Source organism: Euprymna scolopes, chromosome 45 (genome assembly GCF_053919585.1).
Source record: "Euprymna scolopes isolate OS-2025 chromosome 45, ASM5391958v1, whole genome shotgun sequence".
NCBI lineage: Eukaryota > Metazoa > Mollusca > Cephalopoda > Sepiida > Sepiolidae > Euprymna > Euprymna scolopes.
Window position 1 is genome coordinate 52,023,430 of NC_136526.1, and position 21,549 is coordinate 52,044,978.

General features: G+C 33.3%; 1 protein-coding gene across 1 annotated transcript; it reads left to right on the plus strand.

Annotated features, from left to right (window-relative positions):
• Positions 1–1,219: 1,219 nt before the first annotated feature.
• LOC145269624 (uncharacterized) lies at positions 1,220–21,201 on the plus strand. The gene is made up of 3 exons (XM_080125345.1): positions 1,220–1,413; positions 9,838–9,868; positions 12,934–21,201. The coding sequence occupies exon 3, from the start codon at positions 15,144–15,146 to the stop codon at positions 16,404–16,406; it is 1,263 nt and encodes a 420-aa protein (XP_079981471.1). The 5' UTR covers positions 1,220–1,413; positions 9,838–9,868; positions 12,934–15,143; the 3' UTR covers positions 16,407–21,201.
• Positions 21,202–21,549: the final 348 nt, after the last annotated feature.

Consider the following 21,549-nt stretch of genomic DNA (forward strand, 5'->3'; position numbering starts at 1 on the left):
ATGAGTTGGCACAGATACATCGAGGGCATTACCACGGCTGCTACAAGTAAAGTGGCTCTCTCCTCTCCCATAAAGAGGCTTGCCTTTTTTCTGTTGTTCTTAGCCTTCGTGCCAAGAAATACAATAAAGTTACTTACACATTAAAGTATTCTGTACCTCTACAAGGCTACCATTCGACCATGTATGAGGTATTGTTGTCACATTTATTCTGGTGCATCTGATACTAGTCTCTCACTTCTGGACAAAGTTCAAAATAGAGTCGCCAGCCTGGTCCTGACCTGTCAGCTCGGCTTCAGCCTCTTTCGCCGCTACAAAATGTCGCATCCCTCTTCCTGTTCTATAAGTATTTTAATGGTGGATGCTTTGAGCCCTTGTACCCCCAACATAAATACCCCCGACAAACCTGACAAGTAACAAAATCCTCCCAGTAGAGATTTCTAGATGTAAGAAAGCCTCGTTCCAGGCAATGTTTTAAACCAAACGTCGCTGTTAGTTTTAGTTTGGATAGAAACGAGGTGTTGTTTTTATTTTTTATTTTTTTTTTTTTCAATTAACTTTAAACTTTCAAACTTTATTAAAAAGAAAGTATTTTTGTAGATCAGGAGGTCCACCTCCACAATTTTGTTTTAAATGACGACTTGTATAGATTTCCGACTATACTGAATACGGAAATCGGATTGAAAATTTGCAGAAACAAGTAGTTATCGAGATATAAAAAGTTGTTTTATGCATTGTATAGATTTGTTTATGGCGCGTGCACGCGCGTAAAAAAGATGGCCGCTAAAGAATACAACGCATAATACAACTTTTCATATCTCGATAACCACTTATTTCTGCAAAATCTCAATGCGATTTCCGTATTTAGCATAGTCGAAAACCTTTTAAAGTCGTCATTTAAAAGAAAATTGTGGATGTGGACCTAATCTAAAAATTTACCAAAAACAAAAAAAACAAAAAAAGAAATAAACAAACAAAAACAAAAAAAAGAAACAAACAAAAAAACAAAAAAAGAAACAAACAAAAAAAAAACATCTCGCGTTTGTTTTTTTTTGTTGTTTTTTTTTTGTTTTTTTTAATTAAATATAAAACTAACATTGATATTTGACTTTAAATATTTTCGGGGACGATTTTTTCGCATACACCGCCATATTCACAGTCTCGCAGAAACAAGAGGATGCCAAAGTAAAACAAAGCCTTTTTAAGTATAAAATAAGTTTGTTTGTTTGTTTTTAATTTAATATGAGACATCGAAAATTAAAACATTAAAAATGACAATAAATACATAAATAAATAAAAATTTCTGCGAACTTGCTTTTCCGATTGCCATCATAAAATATTGACTTCAACTCTTGAAAGTTCTTTCGTTTTATTAAGTATTTTAAAATCGTTCCTTTGTTAAAAACAGATGAAAAAGTGAGTATTATTTGCATTTAATTGCTTTTCGATGTTCTTTTTTATTAGAGGGGCGCGTCTAAACTATTATGATTCCCTTTGTATTGATAAAGAAAAGAGTCATGATTGCAGTCTCTGCGAACGAGTGTTTTTTTTTTTTGTTTTTTTTTTGAATTCCTTTAAAATTATTTTGATTTTGTTTTATAATACGCATTGGTGCGAAAAAATGGTAAAAAAAAAAAAAACCCCAAATGTTTAACAAATGAATGTTCTAAACGACAAGATAATTTACTCTTCTACCTGTCTGGATATGTTCTTAGTGTTTTTTTTACTTTGTTTCAAATGTTTATTTCGTTCGAAAAAGCAAGAATTATCGAGCATTATGCAAAAAAAAAAAAAAAAAAAAAAAAAAGCGTCCGCGAATTAACACGTAGATATTTGAAGTTTCGATAATAGCTTTAAAAAAAAAATTGTTAGAATCCCAATAAATAGGTACGTGCAAAATGAATGCCGACGCTCAAAATGTATAAAAATTTTGTCCCCCTCCCTTTACTTAAAAATTCAACAAAAATTAGGAAATTAACCAATTTTGATGTAATTTTCAGTATTTATCGAATAATGATCACAGAATATATTGAAATCATTATTTTTATTTAAAGCTCTGTAGAAGTGTTATATTTCCATTAAAGTAAAAGTTTCTATGGCACCTGCTTTTGCACACGTTCCTTTTCCTTTTTAAAAGGGCTGAGTTTTTTTCTTCCACATTTCGTTACTAACAGTTCCTGCGTTTACTGCTGCTACCTGCTCTTATGTTTACTATTTGCTCTTACGTTTATTATTGGCTGTGAAATTAGTTCGGTAAAGCCTAGTAAAGAGGTTTTGGTCGGTCTTCCGTTCTACGATAAAACACCACAAGAAGTGTATTATTTTGTTTAAACAAAAAATAACTTTACTAAAGTTGTGGTTTTCTGTAGTAAAAAAAAAAATGAATTAATTTATTTTTGTTTGTTTTATGAAAATAAAGAATCGTCACTCATAACAATTAAAAAAAAAAATTTAATTTTTACGCGAACATTACGAAAAAATTGCCCTAAAGTCCATATTAATGAATTTGATATAATTCAAAGAAAAATTAATTTCTCGTACTACCGATAATATCATTGAATTAAGTATTGTTTATTTAATATTCTCACTCACAAAAAAATTATAATTACAAAAAATATTTTTATGTTTCTTTTTTTAAATTACAGATTTCGCATAATTTTTATATGTAAAATTTTAATATTTTCCTTGCTTGCATGAATGTGAAACTTTCGGTATAACATGATTTTAATATAATCTTGAACAATAATTTTAAAAAATTGAATTTGCAAACAGAAACATAGAAAAATAATTGAATTAAAAAAATGGTAAAAATGATAAAAACGTTCAGGATAGGAATATACAGATGCACGTCTAGGGGAAAAAAACTAGCACCCCCTTCTTCCCTTTTAATTACATGACGTAATTTACACAGTCTTTTGACTTGCTGAAATTTTGGGCTTTAGTATATTCCGTGTTTGCAAAACTTCCATTTATTGCGATTTTGCAAAGAGCGAAATTGCTCGTGTTTTGGGCTACTTAGCCCCCCCCCCAAAAAAAAAACGAGCGATTTTGCTTTTCGCAAAATCTCTATATTTTTTTTTTTGTACAAACAAGGTGTATTTTTTGTTTATTTTTCAATTATTTAATTCAATATCTTAGGACTTTACTTTGTTAATTATCTTTGAAATAGACTCAGAAAACTAATATTTATCTTTTAAAGGATTTTTACAATGAATTTATTTAACTTCAAAATTTACCTGAATTGGTTAGCTTTCCACAAAAACATTTTTTGTAACTTTTTTTTTTTTTTTTTCACGGATACAAATATTTTTTTTCCTTTTGGAAACTGACTTTAGTCTTTAATCTTTTAAATACAATTTAAAAAAATAGTCAGAAACCTACAAAAAATTCTTGTAAATCGGCTTTCAAAACTATGTCCCCCCCCACTATCTTTATTCCACCATTTTTGCCTGTACTTATCAATAAATGTTACTGTTACATTTATTGGGTGGGGTTTTCCAACCATTGTTTTTAATTTTTAAAATTTTTAAGTCATTATCAAGACTGCAGATATTTAGGTGTCTATTTGCAGCCATTTTTTTCTCACATAACGCTTGACACTATCTGTTTTTCGGACCAAATAAACACTTTAAGGTAAGTAAAAACACTAAAATTTTTTCCAGATAGAAAAGTAACTTATATTACTTTCAAAAACATTTATTTTTTTTTACATTTTTTTTTTTTTACACAGTGATCACCACTTATCAAGGCCTGGAAGCCGCTCAGGGATAAAGGTTATTGCAAGTACATTACGTTAGTGTGGAGATTTGATGAAGTGTTTACTTAAGGGGGCGGTTCATTAGGAATTTGTTAACGTTGAACTTCAAGACATTCAAGTTGTAGTCTGGTGGGAAGCAGGCAGACGGAACAGAGTTCCACAGGCGTGCAGTTCTAAGAAAAGCTTTGTTCATGGAATCCACGTTTTGATTTAGGCACAGATATAGAGTGGGGGAAATTTTTCACAGTGGATTCAGCTAGACAGGTGTTTTTCGTGAAAGATTGGCGAGGGGGGACCAGAGATTGGAGTTCAGACGAGCACCTGCCATGGAAATAACGATAAAACAAGGATAGGCTCGCAGCGTCTCTTCTGTGGGAGAGAGGTTGCAGGGTAGAGAAAAGGGCATCCCCCACTAAGCCACGAAGTCTATTTTGTACTCTGTCAAGGCAGGATAGGCTGTTTTTAGCAGCTCCTGCCCAGATATGGCAACAGTACTCCATCCTTGGACGTACTTGGCTTTTATACAGATAGAGAATTGCATCAGTAGCGAGATATCTTCTGGAGCGGTAGAAGAATCCCACCATTTTCCCAGCGTCTTTGGCAACAGACCTGATGTACGTGTTCCATTTCAGATCAGGAGTAAAGGTCAAACCCAGAAGCTTGTCAAAACACGGGGCCTCACCTAGACGAGAGCCATCCATCACAATTGATGCCAGATGGGGATCAGAGCGTTGATGATGTAAGGATAGGAATTCACCACTTATCAAGGCCCAATGGCCACTCGGAGATAAGGGTTATTGTGTGTACAGTAATCAATGGGATAGTGTAGCAATAGTATTGGAGAATTGATAAGGTGTCATTACTTGGGGGGGCGGTTTATTTATTTGTTATAAATTTGTTTTTCTTTTTAACACTTTTTTATACCATTGTGTATTGTAAAACATACCCACTATTTTCATTTTGGCTATTGTGTACTTTAACAGTATCTCTTATGGCCCAAAATTCATGAATCCAACAATAAAATAAATAGCTTGCAGACGATATGATTCAGTTAAAATATCCCTTTAAACTGTGCTACTAAAAACATCATTAAAGAAATTTATTGAGATACTAAAAACATCATAAAAACATCATAAAAGAAATTTATTGAGTTACTAAAAACATCATAAAAACATCATAAAGAAATTTATTGAGTTACTAAAAACATCATAAAAACATCATAAAGAAATTTATTGAGTTACTAAAAACATCATAAAAACACCATAAAAGAAATTTATTGAGTTACTAAAAACATCATAAAAACACCATAAAAGAAATTTATTGAGTTACTAAAAACATCATAAAAGAAATTTATTGAGTGTACTAAAGGCATCATAAAAACATAAAAGAAATTTATTGAATTACTAAACGTTATGAAAAAAAAAGTGAATGAGAATGCAAGTTGTAGAAGTGTTCATTCAGCATATGATGGTTGGCCATTGCGAAATCCCTTTGTTCTCTTCTTTTCATTGTTTCCATATTTGATATTTATCCGATAGGTCAGAAAGGAGAACTTTAATGATTTAACGATATAGCATTAAGGCTGGGACATGTCAAGGTGTCGGATGGAAGCATTGTGATAGGGTAGTAATGCTCAAGCATTAATTTTCTAAGGTTTTGTACGTTGCATCCATATGAGTAAATTAGTTTTCCTCCCATGTCTGTAAAAGTATTGTGTCTTCAGCAAATTTACTTACCTTGGGCACAATTTTATTGGCCAAAAAGATTCATTCTATGACAGTTAACTGGACAGTTTTTGGACAAAAGTTTACCTTTGATTTCCAATGTTATTATCATGTAATTTCAAAAGAAATCATTGTATTCATGAATAGAAGTTTGGAAACTCGTGTTACCGGAAATGACGTCATCTCCCTTTACCAGTGTTTATTATCACACAATAAAACTAATTGGTTCTTTAGTATAAAACAGAGAAATACTGATTTTCAAGTAAAACAGGTTGCATGTTAATTTGTAAAATATCGAAGAATCACGAAAATCTAGCGCTATAATCAGGATTCGGTTCTGGGGTTCGGGAAGGAGTGAGTCACTCTCTCGACAACAGCACGTTTCTGCTCTCTTCTTTTCCAATCGACAACACCTGGCCTCTTACCACCAATGTCACACCGCAAAATCCAAACGTCAGCAATACAAAATTCTTTTCAAGAGATGTTCACAACACTTTTCTCCCCCCCCCCCAGGGAATTTTTCCCTGCTTTTATATCCTCCTATCTAGAAAAAAAAGGAAGAGACAGGAAAAAAAATAGCTTCTCCCATCATGCTCTGCCTTCCCAAGATGCCCTTCGCATATACAAATGCGCTGGCAATCCTGTCCTTCTTATTTCCCAAAGAGCGATGCAAATACGCCCGGTACGTTTATTTTTTTCTTCTTCTTTTCTAACCATATACTCCACAAAAAAAGACAGTTATTCAGGCAAAACTACCAATAAGAAGAACAGAGCAAATCAATGTATTTGTGAATAAATGGAAAAAATGCTGTCATTTTACCGGAAATAACATCATTTTTCTTTAACTGGCCATTTAATATTGTGGATATCCTGGTGCTGTATGTGCTCTTCATTTATCTCAGCATTGTTTCTGGTAGTCCTATAAATCTCCTGGCCAGAAAGGTGTGGTTGGAGATTGTACAACCATTACCTCACAATTACATATACAGCTGCACCTACAGGGGTATCCTTTGTCTTTTGAGATTGATTGGAGGCATCGATATGTAACTTTGGAAAACGTATGTTTTTGGTTTATATAAAATAAAAATATTTTACTAAATAAAAAAAACAATGGGTGTATTACCTTCTCCACTTGTTAATAAATAAATAGTAAAAATTTTATTAAAATTGGTTGGATTCCTGAATTTTAATGATTGCTTAAGTGAAGGTGGAGGTATTTTTTTTTTTATTTGGAGGTTTATTTACTTTGATTTCCTCAACCAAAAAGATAATGGTTTGTCAAAATCCAACCTTATTTCTGTTTCCAATGAAAGTAAAAATAGCACCAGTCAGTAAAATTAGTAGTAAAAAGTTTTCAACTTCAAAACTGTCAAGGACCATCTTTTTAAATTTCTTTGTTTAACTTGGCATTGTGCAACTTCCACTGATGGTGTTATTGAATCATTTAATTCGAAATATTCTTTGATTAGCTGTTACTCCAATAGGTATGGCTCGAATTTTAACAATAATGAAAGCAAATGTGTACTTTATGCAATTTTATATCTTATAATTCTTTGGAAGTGTCACTTTCACAATTAATGATGATAACTGTTGTGGTGGCACACATTTATTTGCATATGTGGATAGTAATTACACATGAATAGGAAGACTCAATTAGTCTGAGTGTGTGTTCACCAGAAGCCACCGAAGGCCGCCGAGAGCAGATATGTTTCTCCAGCAAAGACTCTCTTATTTGACACCATTATGTAAATATCCTGTAAATATACCTTTTCCTAATACACTTATTATTTGATCTACCTTGTTTGTTGAGTCGTCATTTGTATTGCTTGCTACATTACTTGTTTCAACCTGCAAACTTAACAATAACAACAAAGCATCTTGCTGTAGATCAAGCGTCAGCAACTCAATTGGTCAGAGAAAGTAAAAGGCTTGACAACACCTTCTCCTTCTGCTAACCCTAACCCTTACCTCTCCTCCTCAATTTCTCCTACATTAATGCCATTCGTTGCTTAGTTTACTCGCAATCCAAACTATGGCCAAAGTTTATATTACCAGATCAACGTTTTCCTAAATCATTTAACTTGGCTTCAACTTGAATCTTCCAGTGCTAAATCTGCCTACTTTCATCTGATCATGGTATGCATTTGCTCTCAAATACTTAGAATTTTTAACCTTTGAGTCTTTGCCTATTTTTAATAAGAGAATATCAACTTCACTGACAGTTCATGTTCCACAACCTCTACTAGTAGATCAAACAGATCATAACATGGTATTGCCAGATTCAACATTTCCAAGCTTCAATTACTCTAGTGTCGTAAACTAAGAATTTAGTCATAAAAAATCAGGAAATTTCAACTGTCTCCTTCAAATATCTTTTAGTTCTTTAGAGATGTCAGCCACACAGTTAATGATGATAACAAACTATGGAAAATCATTACCATCTTTTATTGTTTCGTTGATATTTTCATATAAGAAATCTGAACCACTTAAATCAACTCAAGCTTTTTGCAGAAGCATTTTTATTTTCAACATTGTAACCCTTTTGAGATGAACAGTTGATACATTTATTTATTTGTGGATTATTGTCCTTATCTTCTAGTTATTGTTTTAAAACGTTTTGGCCAAAGACGAATAATTGGCCGAAGCACTATGAAACACCAAGTAGAAGATGAGGATAATAGTCCAATAATAAATTAATAGAAGCATTTTTGTTGTCTGCTGAGGCCTGTCCCAAATCTGACCCACAGGTCGAAGATATGACATTATACAACACCTTACTGCACCTTTCTTACTTTTCTTTCTTTTCTATTCGAAATATGAGTAAATATACTGACTCTTATAGTTAAAACGATCAGGAGCCATTTTTTAGCAAGTGAACAAGATGAGCAGACGACATTAATTTTCTGAGAGAAACTCACAAAGAAACTACTTACAATGTTGCCTATGTTAACTAATTCTCCTGCCAAAATCCTGTTCACATGTTTCTCCTATTGTGTCTTTATTCCCTTGCTAAGAACACGGCTACACCTCTATAAAACGACAATCTGTGTCTACTGTTGTATTTTTAATTTAACTTATAAACCGTTCTGTATAACTCAGACATTTATACAGAATTCCTTTCACAGGGGCAGCATGTTCTTGTTTCATCAACCTTGATCTGGTCAGTGTTCCATAATTCTTAATTGCATTCTTATAATTTTCCACCATGAGGATTTAATTTTCAACTCTAAGAAGTGTATCACTTCATTCTTTATGACACTTAAAAAAACGTTTTCAAGTAAATGCCATGTAATTAAAATTTGATATAGGAAACATTTAGTTTATGGGCCTCTTAAGGCTAAAAATAAAATATAAAACATTGAATGCTCAGAAGAGATGTAAAAAAGGGAATGTTTGAGAATTACTTTAATAAAAATACAAACCAGCAATTTATGACAAAATAACAATTGTTTAAATGTTATCCTCTTTCATTTATATAATCTTAAACGAATACAATTTTGCGATCTCACTACTGAAATATAGTTTTAAAGGTGTTAAAATACTTTAGATTTTTTCTACTATTTTGGCGTATTTGTACCTATAATGTTAGCAGTGATATATCCACCAATAATGTTTGTAGCACAAGAAAGATTCCTCACATTCTTAGCTGCAGCCTTGAAAGTTTATTCTAAACATATGCTGTAAATTATGTCACTTGTGCATGCAAGGCAAAAGATTTTGAATGTTGAACTAAAGGAAAAGAGTTTTCTCTTAGTAGTTGTAAATCTATATACGTGGGATATGTATTGTCGTTTTTCACGCTATGACCATTGTGTTTTATTTTATTTTAGTTCTTTAATTCTTTTTTAATCATCATCGACAGCTTCTAATCCATATGATCTAATATGAGGAATGAATTTCGTCTTTCTTCCTGTCTTTTCAGGTTTAAAGTGGCCACCGTGGCTGCCACAAATTTCTTTTGTAATTGCAAGCTTGTCTAATGGTTACTTTGTTTTTCTTTGTCTGATGTGGTTTACTCTGGTCGTTATCTGTCATCAGTCCTGCTGGACAAATAAAACTTCTTTTCACCAGAAATTAATAGCGAAAAATTCACTGAGTTTCTATTCTTAGAATGATTTATCTCAAGAAAGAGCTAGCTTTTCTCTTAACTGATTATTTCATTCATTTACTAAGTTGGCTTACATCGATAACCAGTCTCTTTACAGCATTAACGGTTAAGTATTATGCTGCTTCCATGGAAAAACTTACTTTTAGTGTGTTCCATGCATTTCCAATAGAAAAACTTGAATTATTATTCGTTTCCATCACACAGCTCCCATGCATGGACAGATTCATTTGAAACTCTTTTTTCTTTTTCAGCAAGTCACTGACGTCATCTCCCCTCTTACGTGTAGGTATTTCAAATTTTTTTACTTCAATATACCAAAATGATTTGAATCTCCTCTCTTACATATAGGCATTACCAAAATAATATTAATCTTCCTTCTTATGTATAGGTATTTCAAATTTTTTCATTTCAATATACCAAAATAATTTGAATCTCCTCTCGTACATATAGGTATTTTTATTCATTTAAAAATGCCAAAATAATTTGAATCTCCCCTGTTACATATGGGTATTTCAAATTTATTAATTTCAATATACCAAATAATTTGAATCTCCTCACATATAGGTATTTCAAATTCATTTCAATATACCAAATAATTTTAATCTCCCCTCTTACATATGGGTATTTCAAATTTTTTCATTTCAATATACTAAATAATTTGAATCTCCTAACTTACATATAAATATATCAAATTTATTTCAATATACCAAAATAATTTACATCTCCTAACTTACATATAGGTATTTCAAATTCATTCATTTCAATATACCAATGATTTGCATCTCCTCTCTTAAATATGGGTATTTCAAATTTATTCATTTCAATATACAAAAATAATTTGAATCTCTCTTACATATAGGTGATTCAAATTTATTTATTTCAATATACCAAAATAATTTTAATCTCCCCTCTTACATATAGGCGATTCAAATTTATTCATTTCAATATACCAAAATAATTTTAATCTCCTCTCTTAAATATGGGTATTTCAAATTTATTCATTTCAATATACAAAAATAATTTGAATCTCCTGACTTACATATAGGTATTTAAAATTCATTCATTTCAATATACAAAAATAATTTGAATCTCCTAACTTACATATGGGTATTTCAAATTTATTCATTTCAATATTCAAAAATAATTTGAATCTCCTCTCTTTCATATAGGTATTTCAAATTTATTTATTTCAATATACCAAAATAATTTTAATCTCCCCTCTTACATATAGGCGATTCAAATTTATTCATTTCAATATACCAAAATAATTTGTGTCTCCTCTCTTACATATGGGTATTTCATATTCATTCATTTCAATATACAAAAATAATTTTAATCTCCTCTCTTAAATATGGGTATTTCGAATTTATTCATTTCAATATACCAAAAGAATTCGTAGGTGGTCATATATAGTGCTGTAAAAATAAAAGGCACAAAATTTATTTTCGTGTCGTAATTTATACTTTACTGGACATTAAATGCATAAGCGAATCGTTATAACTATAGTGTTATGGTTATTAAAAGATAGGTAAATTCTTATCCAGTATCTTACACCTTGAAACATGTTAGTATGATCCATGACACATGCATAATGCTAATTGTTTCATTATTACATTTATGAGAAAATCTCTTATTTCTAATATGTAATCAGAAATCAATTTTAAATTAGAATTGTCTGAGACAGCTTGTAATATTGAGAAGGACAATTCTTTCAACTTTGGTAGCTTCATGACTTCACAAAACTATTATTTTTTTCAAGTCTTTATTACTTTTAAGACTTCAACCATTATTCCTTTAAAATTTATATTCAACTAATATTGTTTTTAAATCTCCATTCAACCGTAATTAATATCCAATCTTCCTTCGACTGTCGTTGCATAAGTTTTCTTGAAACAATTATTTCCTCATAGGTGTATTCAAAGTGACTCCTTGCCAAGAAGTGCTCATGTTGGATAGAGGGGTATCAAATTATCGATAAATAAATCTTGGTGTATATAAACCTAGAGACAGCATATATACAATTTTTATATAAACAATGTTTTGGCTTAGTTGGATTTAGACGATGGCCTGGATAAATCAACATGTTTTTTGTTGAGTAAATAACAAATACTTGTACATGAAGGAGCATCAAACAACGAGTTTTATAAACATTTAATATGACAATAACAACTGTGACAAATTCATATACCTGTTTCTTCGAAGGATGACATAACACAAAAATATATTTCATATAACATTTATTCACACACCATGTCAACATTTAAAAGACCGCAACGCTTTGTTTTCTCCCTGGACTTCTCATCTGACTTCTCCAACTGCCTTTTTTTGACTTTCAACTCTTGACTGATACATGTGTTTTCAAGCTCACTCCTAAGACCTACGTCATCTTAAGTGTCTTATACTGTGTATGTATATGAATATATTCCATAACGACGTACATGTTGAATAGTGGGGGTTATATTTTATCTGTATATTCATGTATGTGTAAGTGGGTGTATATACGTCGTATCATTTAGTTGATCGTCTCGTGTGTATATTTTAACATTTATGCAACAGTTTTAACAGGAAACGATTGACGTGCACATATCGAAATTATTGTTGGCAAACAGTTCTTTTTAACAGGTGTAAATAACACACCACATACCTGAACTATATACAAACATTTATTTTCATGATTTCGGCCAACATCTTCAAAGATTACAACGTCTTTACATCTTGGCTGCCTGAGGAAACGCCACTCCCTGTGTCATGGAGAGACCAACTCCCCTTTTGAGTTGTCTGTTCTCTTTGACGTCCAGCTAACGACTTACTAGAATCTCCCCAAATCTACATCTCATTATGTGTCTCAGACCAACAGCTGATGTAACCTCAATCTCGTTATTTGTTAATGCAAACCAAAAAATCATGATGTTTGCTGTTTGACCCCGCTCTCTTTTGAAACGGCAAAAAGTAATTTACAATTGAAATGTATTACTTTCCAATCTTCCCACATATGAAGTTTTCTCCTTCCTCGTATATGCTTTTGGTTTGTTGTTTAATGATAGTTTTACATTTCATTGTTTCTTATATTCAATTGTTAAAAATGCTTTTCAAGTATTACTTTTGTAAACTATAAAATGTATTCAAAATATTAAAAAAGTTAAACTTTTTAACTTTAAAACTGGTGAATGCAGATATTTTTGAAACTTTAGTCGAATGTTATCTACAAAAGTTAATGTGAATATTTCTTCAATGGAAAATAATTTACTAACAGCATGAATTAATATCTTTAAAATAAGTGTGTTTGCAAAATAAATGCATAAGTAAACATTTGTGTTGAAAGAAATTTTTTGCTTTTAATTTTGCAGATGATCCAGCAAATAATACATTTCACTTCGTGTGCAAACACAAAATAAGAAAAATATTCTAAAACAAATTGAACTAAAAAAATTTTTGTGATTATGTCTTCGAAAAATACCCCCAAATCTGGTACTCAGGAGAAATTATATTCTTGTGAAATATGTGGCTCTTTTCTACAGAAACAAAATATGTTGCTACATATGCGAACACATACAGGAGAGAAACCATATTCTTGTGAAATTTGTGGCTCTTCTTTTACACAGAAACAAAGTATGCTTCACCATATGCGAACACATACTGGAGAGAAACCATATGCCTGTGAAGTGTGTGGATCTTCTTTTACACGGAAATATAATATGTTTCAACATATGCGAACGCATACTGGAGAGAAACCTCATTCTTGTGAATTATGTAGTTATTCTTGTAACCAGAAACAAGATATTTTAAAACATATGCGAACACATACTGGAGAGAAACCATATTCTTGTGAAGTATGTGGCTCCTCGTTTGCAGATAAAGCAAATATGTTGCGACATATGCGAACCCATATTGGAGAGAAACCATACTCTTGTGAAGTATGTGGCGCTCATTTTGCAAGGAACTATGATGTATTACTACATATGCGAACACACACTGGAGATAAGCCATATTCTTGTGAACTATGTGATTCCTCATTTGCTCACAGGCAAAATATGTTGCGGCATGTGAAAACACATACTGGAAAAAAACCATATACTTGTGAAATTTGCGGCTCTTCTTTTACACAGAAACAAAATATGTTGCGACATATGCGAGCCCATACAGGAGAGAAACCATATTCCTGTAGAATATGTGGCTCTTCTTTTACAGAAAAACGAAATATGTTGGTACATATACGAACACATACTGGAGAGAAACCATATTCATGTGAAATATGTGGATCTACTTTTAAGGAGAAAAAGAATATGTTTCAACATATGCGAACACATACTGGATAGATAAAGTGTTTGCCCATAAATTAATTTCAGAGTATTTGTGAAGTATGTGGTTCTTTTACACAGAAAGAATATATGTTGCAACATATTCGAGTGCATATTGGAGGGAAACAATTTTCTTGTGAAAATTTGCCCAATCATATACAAGATAAACAACGTAAAAGTAAACCATGATTATATATTAACAATCGCATAGTATTCAAAGCCGAAATAAAATCTCTTTTGTATAGCAAACCAAAAATTAGCTTTTACTAGGAATGGTGCACTTTCTCCAACTAATCTACCTCAAGTAATAGCACAAAGCTAGATATTCCAAACAAAAATCTATGGATAATTATTTTAATCCTGAAAGACAAAGAGACTACAAGAATATTTGAATACTTATATTTCTCATATAATGTAATTTTTCTTTTAGTGAGAAAATACTTATCCATGTGTAAAAACAGTCTCCTAAAAAACGTCACTAGTTAATTACGCACATATATTAGTTGCAGATATGCAAAAACACACTGAAGCCAAGCCATATTCCTGTGAAGTTTTACTTTTAAGCAGAAATCAGCATTGGTTGTACATATACGAATACACACTGGAGAAAAGCCATATTCTTGTAAAATCTGTACTGCTTCTTTTAGTCAGAAAATTGGTTTAGTGAAACATTCGAGTACATACTGGCGAAAGTGTTAGCTCCAGGTTGTGGGCTCCTTGATTTCTGAGAACTTCGACTGAAGTAAAATAAAACAACAAAAAGCGAAAACCCATATTCTTGTAATGTGTGTGCCTCGACTTTTAGAACATCATCACATTTAGTTGAACATATACGAACAAACACCAGAGAAAAGCCATATTCTTGTAAAATTTGTGGATCTTGTTTTAATCAAAATTCAAAATTGTTGAGACATGCGAACACACAGTAGAGAAAAGCCATATTCGTGTAATGTGTGTGCTGCTTCGTTTAGTGAGAATGTAAATTTAGTCACACATATGCGAACACACAGTGGAGAAAAACCATAACGGGGGAAGGATATCCATCCCAAATATAAGAATTAAACCATAACGGGGGAAGGATATCCATCCCAAATATAAGAATAAAAAAAGGTATCTTCCAAGGAGACAGTTTATCTCCTCTACTATTTTGCCTGTCAATTGATCCTCTAAGTAAGCTTCTAAAGAACTACCAAGGTGCTTATAATCTAAGCTACAGCCGCCAAAGAGAATCCTCCAAGTTAATAAACCATTTATTTTTCATGGATGATCTTAAGCTTTATGCTAGCTCGGATAAGGATTTAGATAATCTACTGAAAATTGTCCACACTTTTTCTAATGACATCAAAATGAAGCTCGGACTGGATAAGTGTGCTATGTGTACTCTGAAAGCTGGCAAGAAGGTATCTACTGAAAATATACAGCACGATGAAAATAGTGTAATCAGAGAACTGGATGAACAGGAAACATACAAATACCTCGGCATTGATGAAAATGAGTCCATCCAGCATTCAAAGATGAGAGAGAAACTAAGCCAAGAATATTTACGCCGGGTAAGAAAAATCTGCAAAACTGAAATCACAAACAAGAACAAAATTACGGCAATTAACCAACTTGCCATGCCAGTACTAACATATAGTTTTGGCATTATTGACTGGCCTCAGAAAGACATAAATTGGCTTGACACAAAGACAAGGAAAATGCTAACCTTGTACCGAGTTATTTATCGAAATCAGTGCATGCCTCGTTTGTACCTACCCAGGCGAGAAGGAGGTATGGGACTCTCGGAAGTCAATCATCAACACAGAGCCACAATCGTCAGCATAGGTCAGTACATAATAAGTTCCTGTAACCCCAAGCTTATGAAAATTAAAGACCATTATCAGAATCGAGCAAGTAGCACAACATCTATAACACAACTTGCCACTCATTTTGGAAAAGATTGCCTTACAAATGATACTGAGAACCCAAACAAGCCTGCCACTGACATAGCCCAGAAAAGTCGGAAAAAATACACTAGCCAGTTCCATAGTGTTAAAACAGAAGAATGGGCCAACCATAAACGGACAAAATACCTACCGACTGAACTATCCCAAGAATATATTGATAGGGATGGTTCCCTGGACTGGCTCAAAAGGGGATCCCTCCATTACGACCAAGAGAGGTTGATATTGGCTGCACAAGACCAGGGCCTCATGACAAACGCCTTCAAAAAGATGTGTGGTCTAAGCAACAATAATAAATGCAGGTTCTGTAGCACTGAGGTTGAGAGTGTGGGCCACCTGATTTCTGGTTGCAAAGTCCTACTTGGAGACGGTTATTATACAGATCGCCATAACGGAGTTTGCAAATACCTTCACTGGAAGGTATGTAAGAAACTCAACATTCAGTGTAGTAAAAACTCCTGGGAACATACACCCGAACGAACAGTTGGGAATGACAACTACACTATTCACTATGACTACATAATCCCTACTGCTACATATCTTGAAAATGCAGCTGTTAAACCAGATATAGTGATTTAGGACAGAGCAAACAAAAAAGCGACCGTAATAGAGGTCAGTGTACCCAATGATACAGGGATTAACAGAGTTGAGAGGGAAAAGATTACAAAGTATCAAGGACTTATGTATGATATGAAACGAAATTGGAAATTAAAAGACGTTTCAATTATACCAGTCATCATAGGAGCAACTGGGCTTATGAAAAAGAACTTTAAAAAGTACATAGCAAGCATACCCGGTGAACCAAGTGCAAGTGAAATACAAACGATTGCACTGAAAGGGACGGCTAGAATCCTGAAAAGATCTCTTGGTTGGACTCACTAAAATAGGGGTAAATGTCAGACATCTGGTTGGATGTCCCATCCCCTAGAAGAAAAAGTTTAAGAAAAATGAAAAAAAAAAAGAGAAAAAAATTAAACATCCAGTGTAGCAGCAAGTCCTGGGAACATCAACCTGAAAGAACAGTTGGAAATGACTTATATACCATACATTACGACCATGTAATCCCTACAGCCACCTACCTTGAAAATGCTGCTGTGAAACCTGACATAGTTATATGGAATAAGTCAGAGAGTGTTGCAACCTTGATTGAAGTGAGTGTTCCTAATTATGGCGGTCTTGACAGAGCTGAAAGAGAGAAACAGACCAAATACCAAGGTCTCATGTATGATATGAAAAGAAACTGGAACCTAAAGGGGATATCGATCATACCAGTTATCATAGGTGCCAGAGGACTTATGAAGAGAAAATGAAGTCCTATCTAACTAATATTCCTGGTGTACCAAGTGCAAAAGAGATTCAGACAATTGCACTTAAGAGAACAACGAGGATACTAAAAAGAGCTCTCGGTTGGTTTCAATAAAAAAGTGGGGCAATATTGCCAGCTGGTTTGGCTGCCTTATACCCAGCATTACAATCTTCAAAGGAAGAAAAATAAAATAAAAAGAGAAAAACCATTTTCCTGTACAATCTGTGATGTGTCTTTTAGTCAAAAGTGAAATTTAGTTAAACATATGCGATTACATGCTTAATAGAAACATCCACTAACAAAACAAGAATAATGATTTAATCATACAGCCGACTTTAAGGTTCTAGGCATGTGAGGTTTTTGTGAAGACATTGGATAGGAAATGACATTCAGCAAAGAGATAAAAATGATAATTGGGAAGAGAAAAATAATGGACTCGAGGTCTTTATATACTCAGTGTTTGAAAGGTAAAGAAGTTTAATGGAACATTCGAATATTGTGGCTAGATGTAAAGACACGGAAGCTACTAATGCTTCATAAAATAATATTTAGAAATCAGTGTCGACCAAGACTGTATTTGCTCAGGGGAGAAGGAGGACTGGGGCTCTCAGAGATCAACAACCAACATGGGGAAACTATAGTGAGTACACGCCAGTATCTGAGAAGCTCCCAGAACCACACCCTCTCAATAGTATACGAACATCAAGAGACAAGAGCGAGCAGAACAACATCAGTCACCCAGCTAGCCAAGCATTTTGGTCAAGGCTGTCTCACAGATGACAAGGAAACACTAGACAAGCTTGCCACAGAAATTGCAAAAAAGAGTCAGCAGAAATATACCGAGACCTTCCAAAGGATGAACCGTGAAGAATGGGACCAACATCAGCGTGCAAAGTATACAAAGGAATACAGAGACAAAAGAAGTTTCCTTGTCCTGGCTCATCACGATCAGGAAAGGGTTATAAAACTACTCAAGACCAGTGCTTGATAATCAATGCATTCAAGAAGACGGCAGGTCTAAGTAATAACAACAAATGCAGGTTCTGCCACACAGAAATGGAAAGTGTGAGTCATCTGGTATCGAGTTGCAATATTGTTTTGGGGGACGGCTACTACACAGCAAGACATGATGGAGTGTGTAAGTACCTTCAGTGGACCATCTGTAAAAAATTTTAAAAATCCAGTGTAGCAGCAAGTCCTAGGAACATCAATCTGAAAGAACAGTTGGAAATGACTTATATACGATACATTACAAATATGTAATTCCTACATCCACCTATCTTGAAAATGTTGATGTGAAATCTGACACACAGAGTGACAACCTTCGTTGGAGTGAGTGCCGTTAATGATGGAAGTCTGAACAGAGTTAAAAGGGCGAAACAGACCAAATATCAAGGTCTCATGTATGATATAAAAAGAAACTGGAATCTTAGGGAGATATCAATCATACCAGTTATTATAGGTGTCACAGGGCTTATGAAGAAGAACCTGAAGTCCTATCTAACTAATATTCCTGGTGAACCAAATGCAAAAGAGATCCAGAAAATTGCACTTAAGAGAACAACGAGGATACTAAAAAGAGCTCTCGGTTGGTTTAAATAAAAAGCAGGGGAGTGTTGGCAGCTGGTTTGGCTGCCCCATACTCCGCATTACAATCTTCAAAGAAAGAAAATTAAAAAAAGAAACAAAGTAAGCATATTCTTGTAAAGTAAGTTGCTCTTTTTTGGAATCAAACCAAATATGTCGAAACATATGCGAACACATATTCCCGGCGAACCAAGTGCAAAAGAGATCCAGACAATTGCACTTAAGGGAACAGCGAGGATACTAAAAAGAGCTCTCGGTTGGTTTCAATAAAAAGCAGGGCAATGTTGGCAGCTGGTTTGGCTGCCCCATACTCCGCATTACAATCTTCAAAGAAAGAAAATTAAAAAAAGAAACAAAGTAAGCATATTCTTGTAAAGTAAGTTGCTCTTTTTTGGAATCAAACCAAATATGTCGAAACATATGCGAACACATATTCCCGGCGAACCAAGTGCAAAAGAGATCCAGACAATTGCACTTAAGGGAACAGCGAGGATACTAAAAAGAGCTCTCGGTTGGTTTCAATAAAAAGCAGGGCAATGTTGGCAGCTGGTTTGGCTGCCCCATACTCCGCATTACAATCTTCAAAGAAAGAAAATTAAAAAAAGAAACAAAGTAAGCATATTCTTGTAAAGTAAGTTGCTCTTTTTTGGAATCAAACCAAATATGTCGAAACATATGCGAACACATATTCCCGGCGAACCAAGTGCAAAAGAGATCCAGACAATTGCACTTAAGGGAACAGCGAGGATACTAAAAAGAGCTCTCGGTTGGTTTCAATAAAAAGCGGGGCAATGTTGGCAGCTGGTTTGGCTGCCCCATACCTAGCATTACAAACTTCAAAGAAAAAGAGAAAAAAAAGAGAGAAACCATGTAACCTCTTTTCTATAATGTATGTGAACTCGTATTGTGAACAGAATTATATTGATGTTATAAAGTCTTTACCTTTTACACAGATATACTATCTTGAAGAACATTCCAAAATAAGAACGCTGTATTATTATCGTTTATGTGCGTATTCTATCATACAAAAAGGAAGTGGTTTACAACACATGAAAACACATATTGAAGTAAATTTCAGTTATCTTACTTGGATCATGACTTTAAAATTATCTTGTTAATCTTCTTCTCTATATAAATAAACTGAACTCATTTTTCCCGTGTGAGTTTGACCTTAATAGGATTAAAAATCAAGACATTTCATGCTAGTGTAATATGCACAAACTGCAGCACATTATCTGAGGTGCGCTATAGACCTATTATCTCTACACTTCCTTGATAAGCGTACATTCCTATTTTTGTTTTTCTGGTGAGAACTCACTGCCAAAATCGGATAGAATCAATGGAAGTTGTAAAATCTTTTCTCTCTAATAAATTCCTCTTTCCCTCGCTCCCCATTTACACCGCTGCTTGATCGTTCACAAGGGACACTTACGAAAGAACGTTGATTTCGGGTTTAGTAGTTGCTTACAAAAACTGAAATGCTTCTATTGAGTGAAACGCACCATACTTATTTTTACGTTCCTTAATTACCGTTTATTTCCCAACATTTTTACACTAAGAAAAAATAAAAAACAAGGATTCTTTCCATTTTATTTTCTTAAACATATAAAACATCAGTTTCGTTTTATTTCGTTTCGTTCGATGTTTTCTTACCTGTTTCCGTTTTTCCAATTTCTTTGGAAGGTTTAATTAATTTTCCGGCCAAAATAATATCATCGTGATTATCGCATTTAAAAATGTAAAATATCAAATTTTCACGTACATTTCTATATGAAACTCTAAATGTCAGATTCGGAAACGCAAATATTATGGAGGAAAAGGGGGAGGCGTCACATGAGTTAATCAACGTTTGTTTCTATTTTAAAGGTGGAAATATTAAAAAAAAGCATAGAAAAAAAAATAAACCGATCCTAATAACATAAGCGTAAAGAAGAACAAAAAACAGAAGATTGAATATTGAAAAGTCACAATGACATTCGACGGCGACTCATATCTTTTCTATATGATTCACTCCAATGTATTTATTTTTTGCCATAAACCTATAACTTCAGTTTTTGCCATAAACCTATAACTTCAGTTTTTGCCATAAACCTATAACTTCAGTTTTATTTCATTTTGTTTCGTTTCGTTCCATGTCTTTTTCCCAGTTTCTGTTTTTCAGATTTCTTTGGGAAGTTTAAGTAATCTTCCGGTCAAAATAATAAGACCATCGTGATTATCGCATTTCAAAATGTAAATTTTAAAATTTTCATGTAAATCGATTAGGAACAAATCAATTTATGAGTGATTAAAAATATTTACCGACGAAGATCGAAATTACTCTATTTTAAAATGTAAACAATGCATTTCCATATGAAACTCTAAAGGTCTGATCCGTAAACCCAAACATTACGGAGGAAAAGGGGGAGGCACCATATGAGTTAATTAACGTTTGTTTCTCTCTATACTAAAAAAGAAAAAAATTCTTTCCATTTTTTTCCCCTTAAGGCAATTTAATAATTCTTAATATGAGGTGGGTAGTATTATACTATTATGGAATACGGACCATCTATATATAGAAAAGCGAAAATGTATGTATGTATGTGTGTTCGCTTTTTCTGTATCTCAACAAAAGGCTTTTTTTAGAGAAACGGTCGCTCGGTTCACAACTTTTTAAAACTTTTTATATCACACATAAATCGTTATATCTCACAGTTAACAACGAAGCTCGCCTGTCTATTTAATTTGCTCGATTTCGGGAAGATAAATATTCAATATTTTTCGCTCGCCACCTGTGGGTTAGTCTTTTTCCTATAACAACTTGGGGGGTGGGTGAAAAAAAGCGTTCAG

Coding starts and splice junctions, on each gene's coding strand:
- LOC145269624 (XM_080125345.1), top strand. CDS start 15,144: ATGGATGATCTTAAGCTTTATGCTAGCTCGGATAAGGATTTAGATAAT.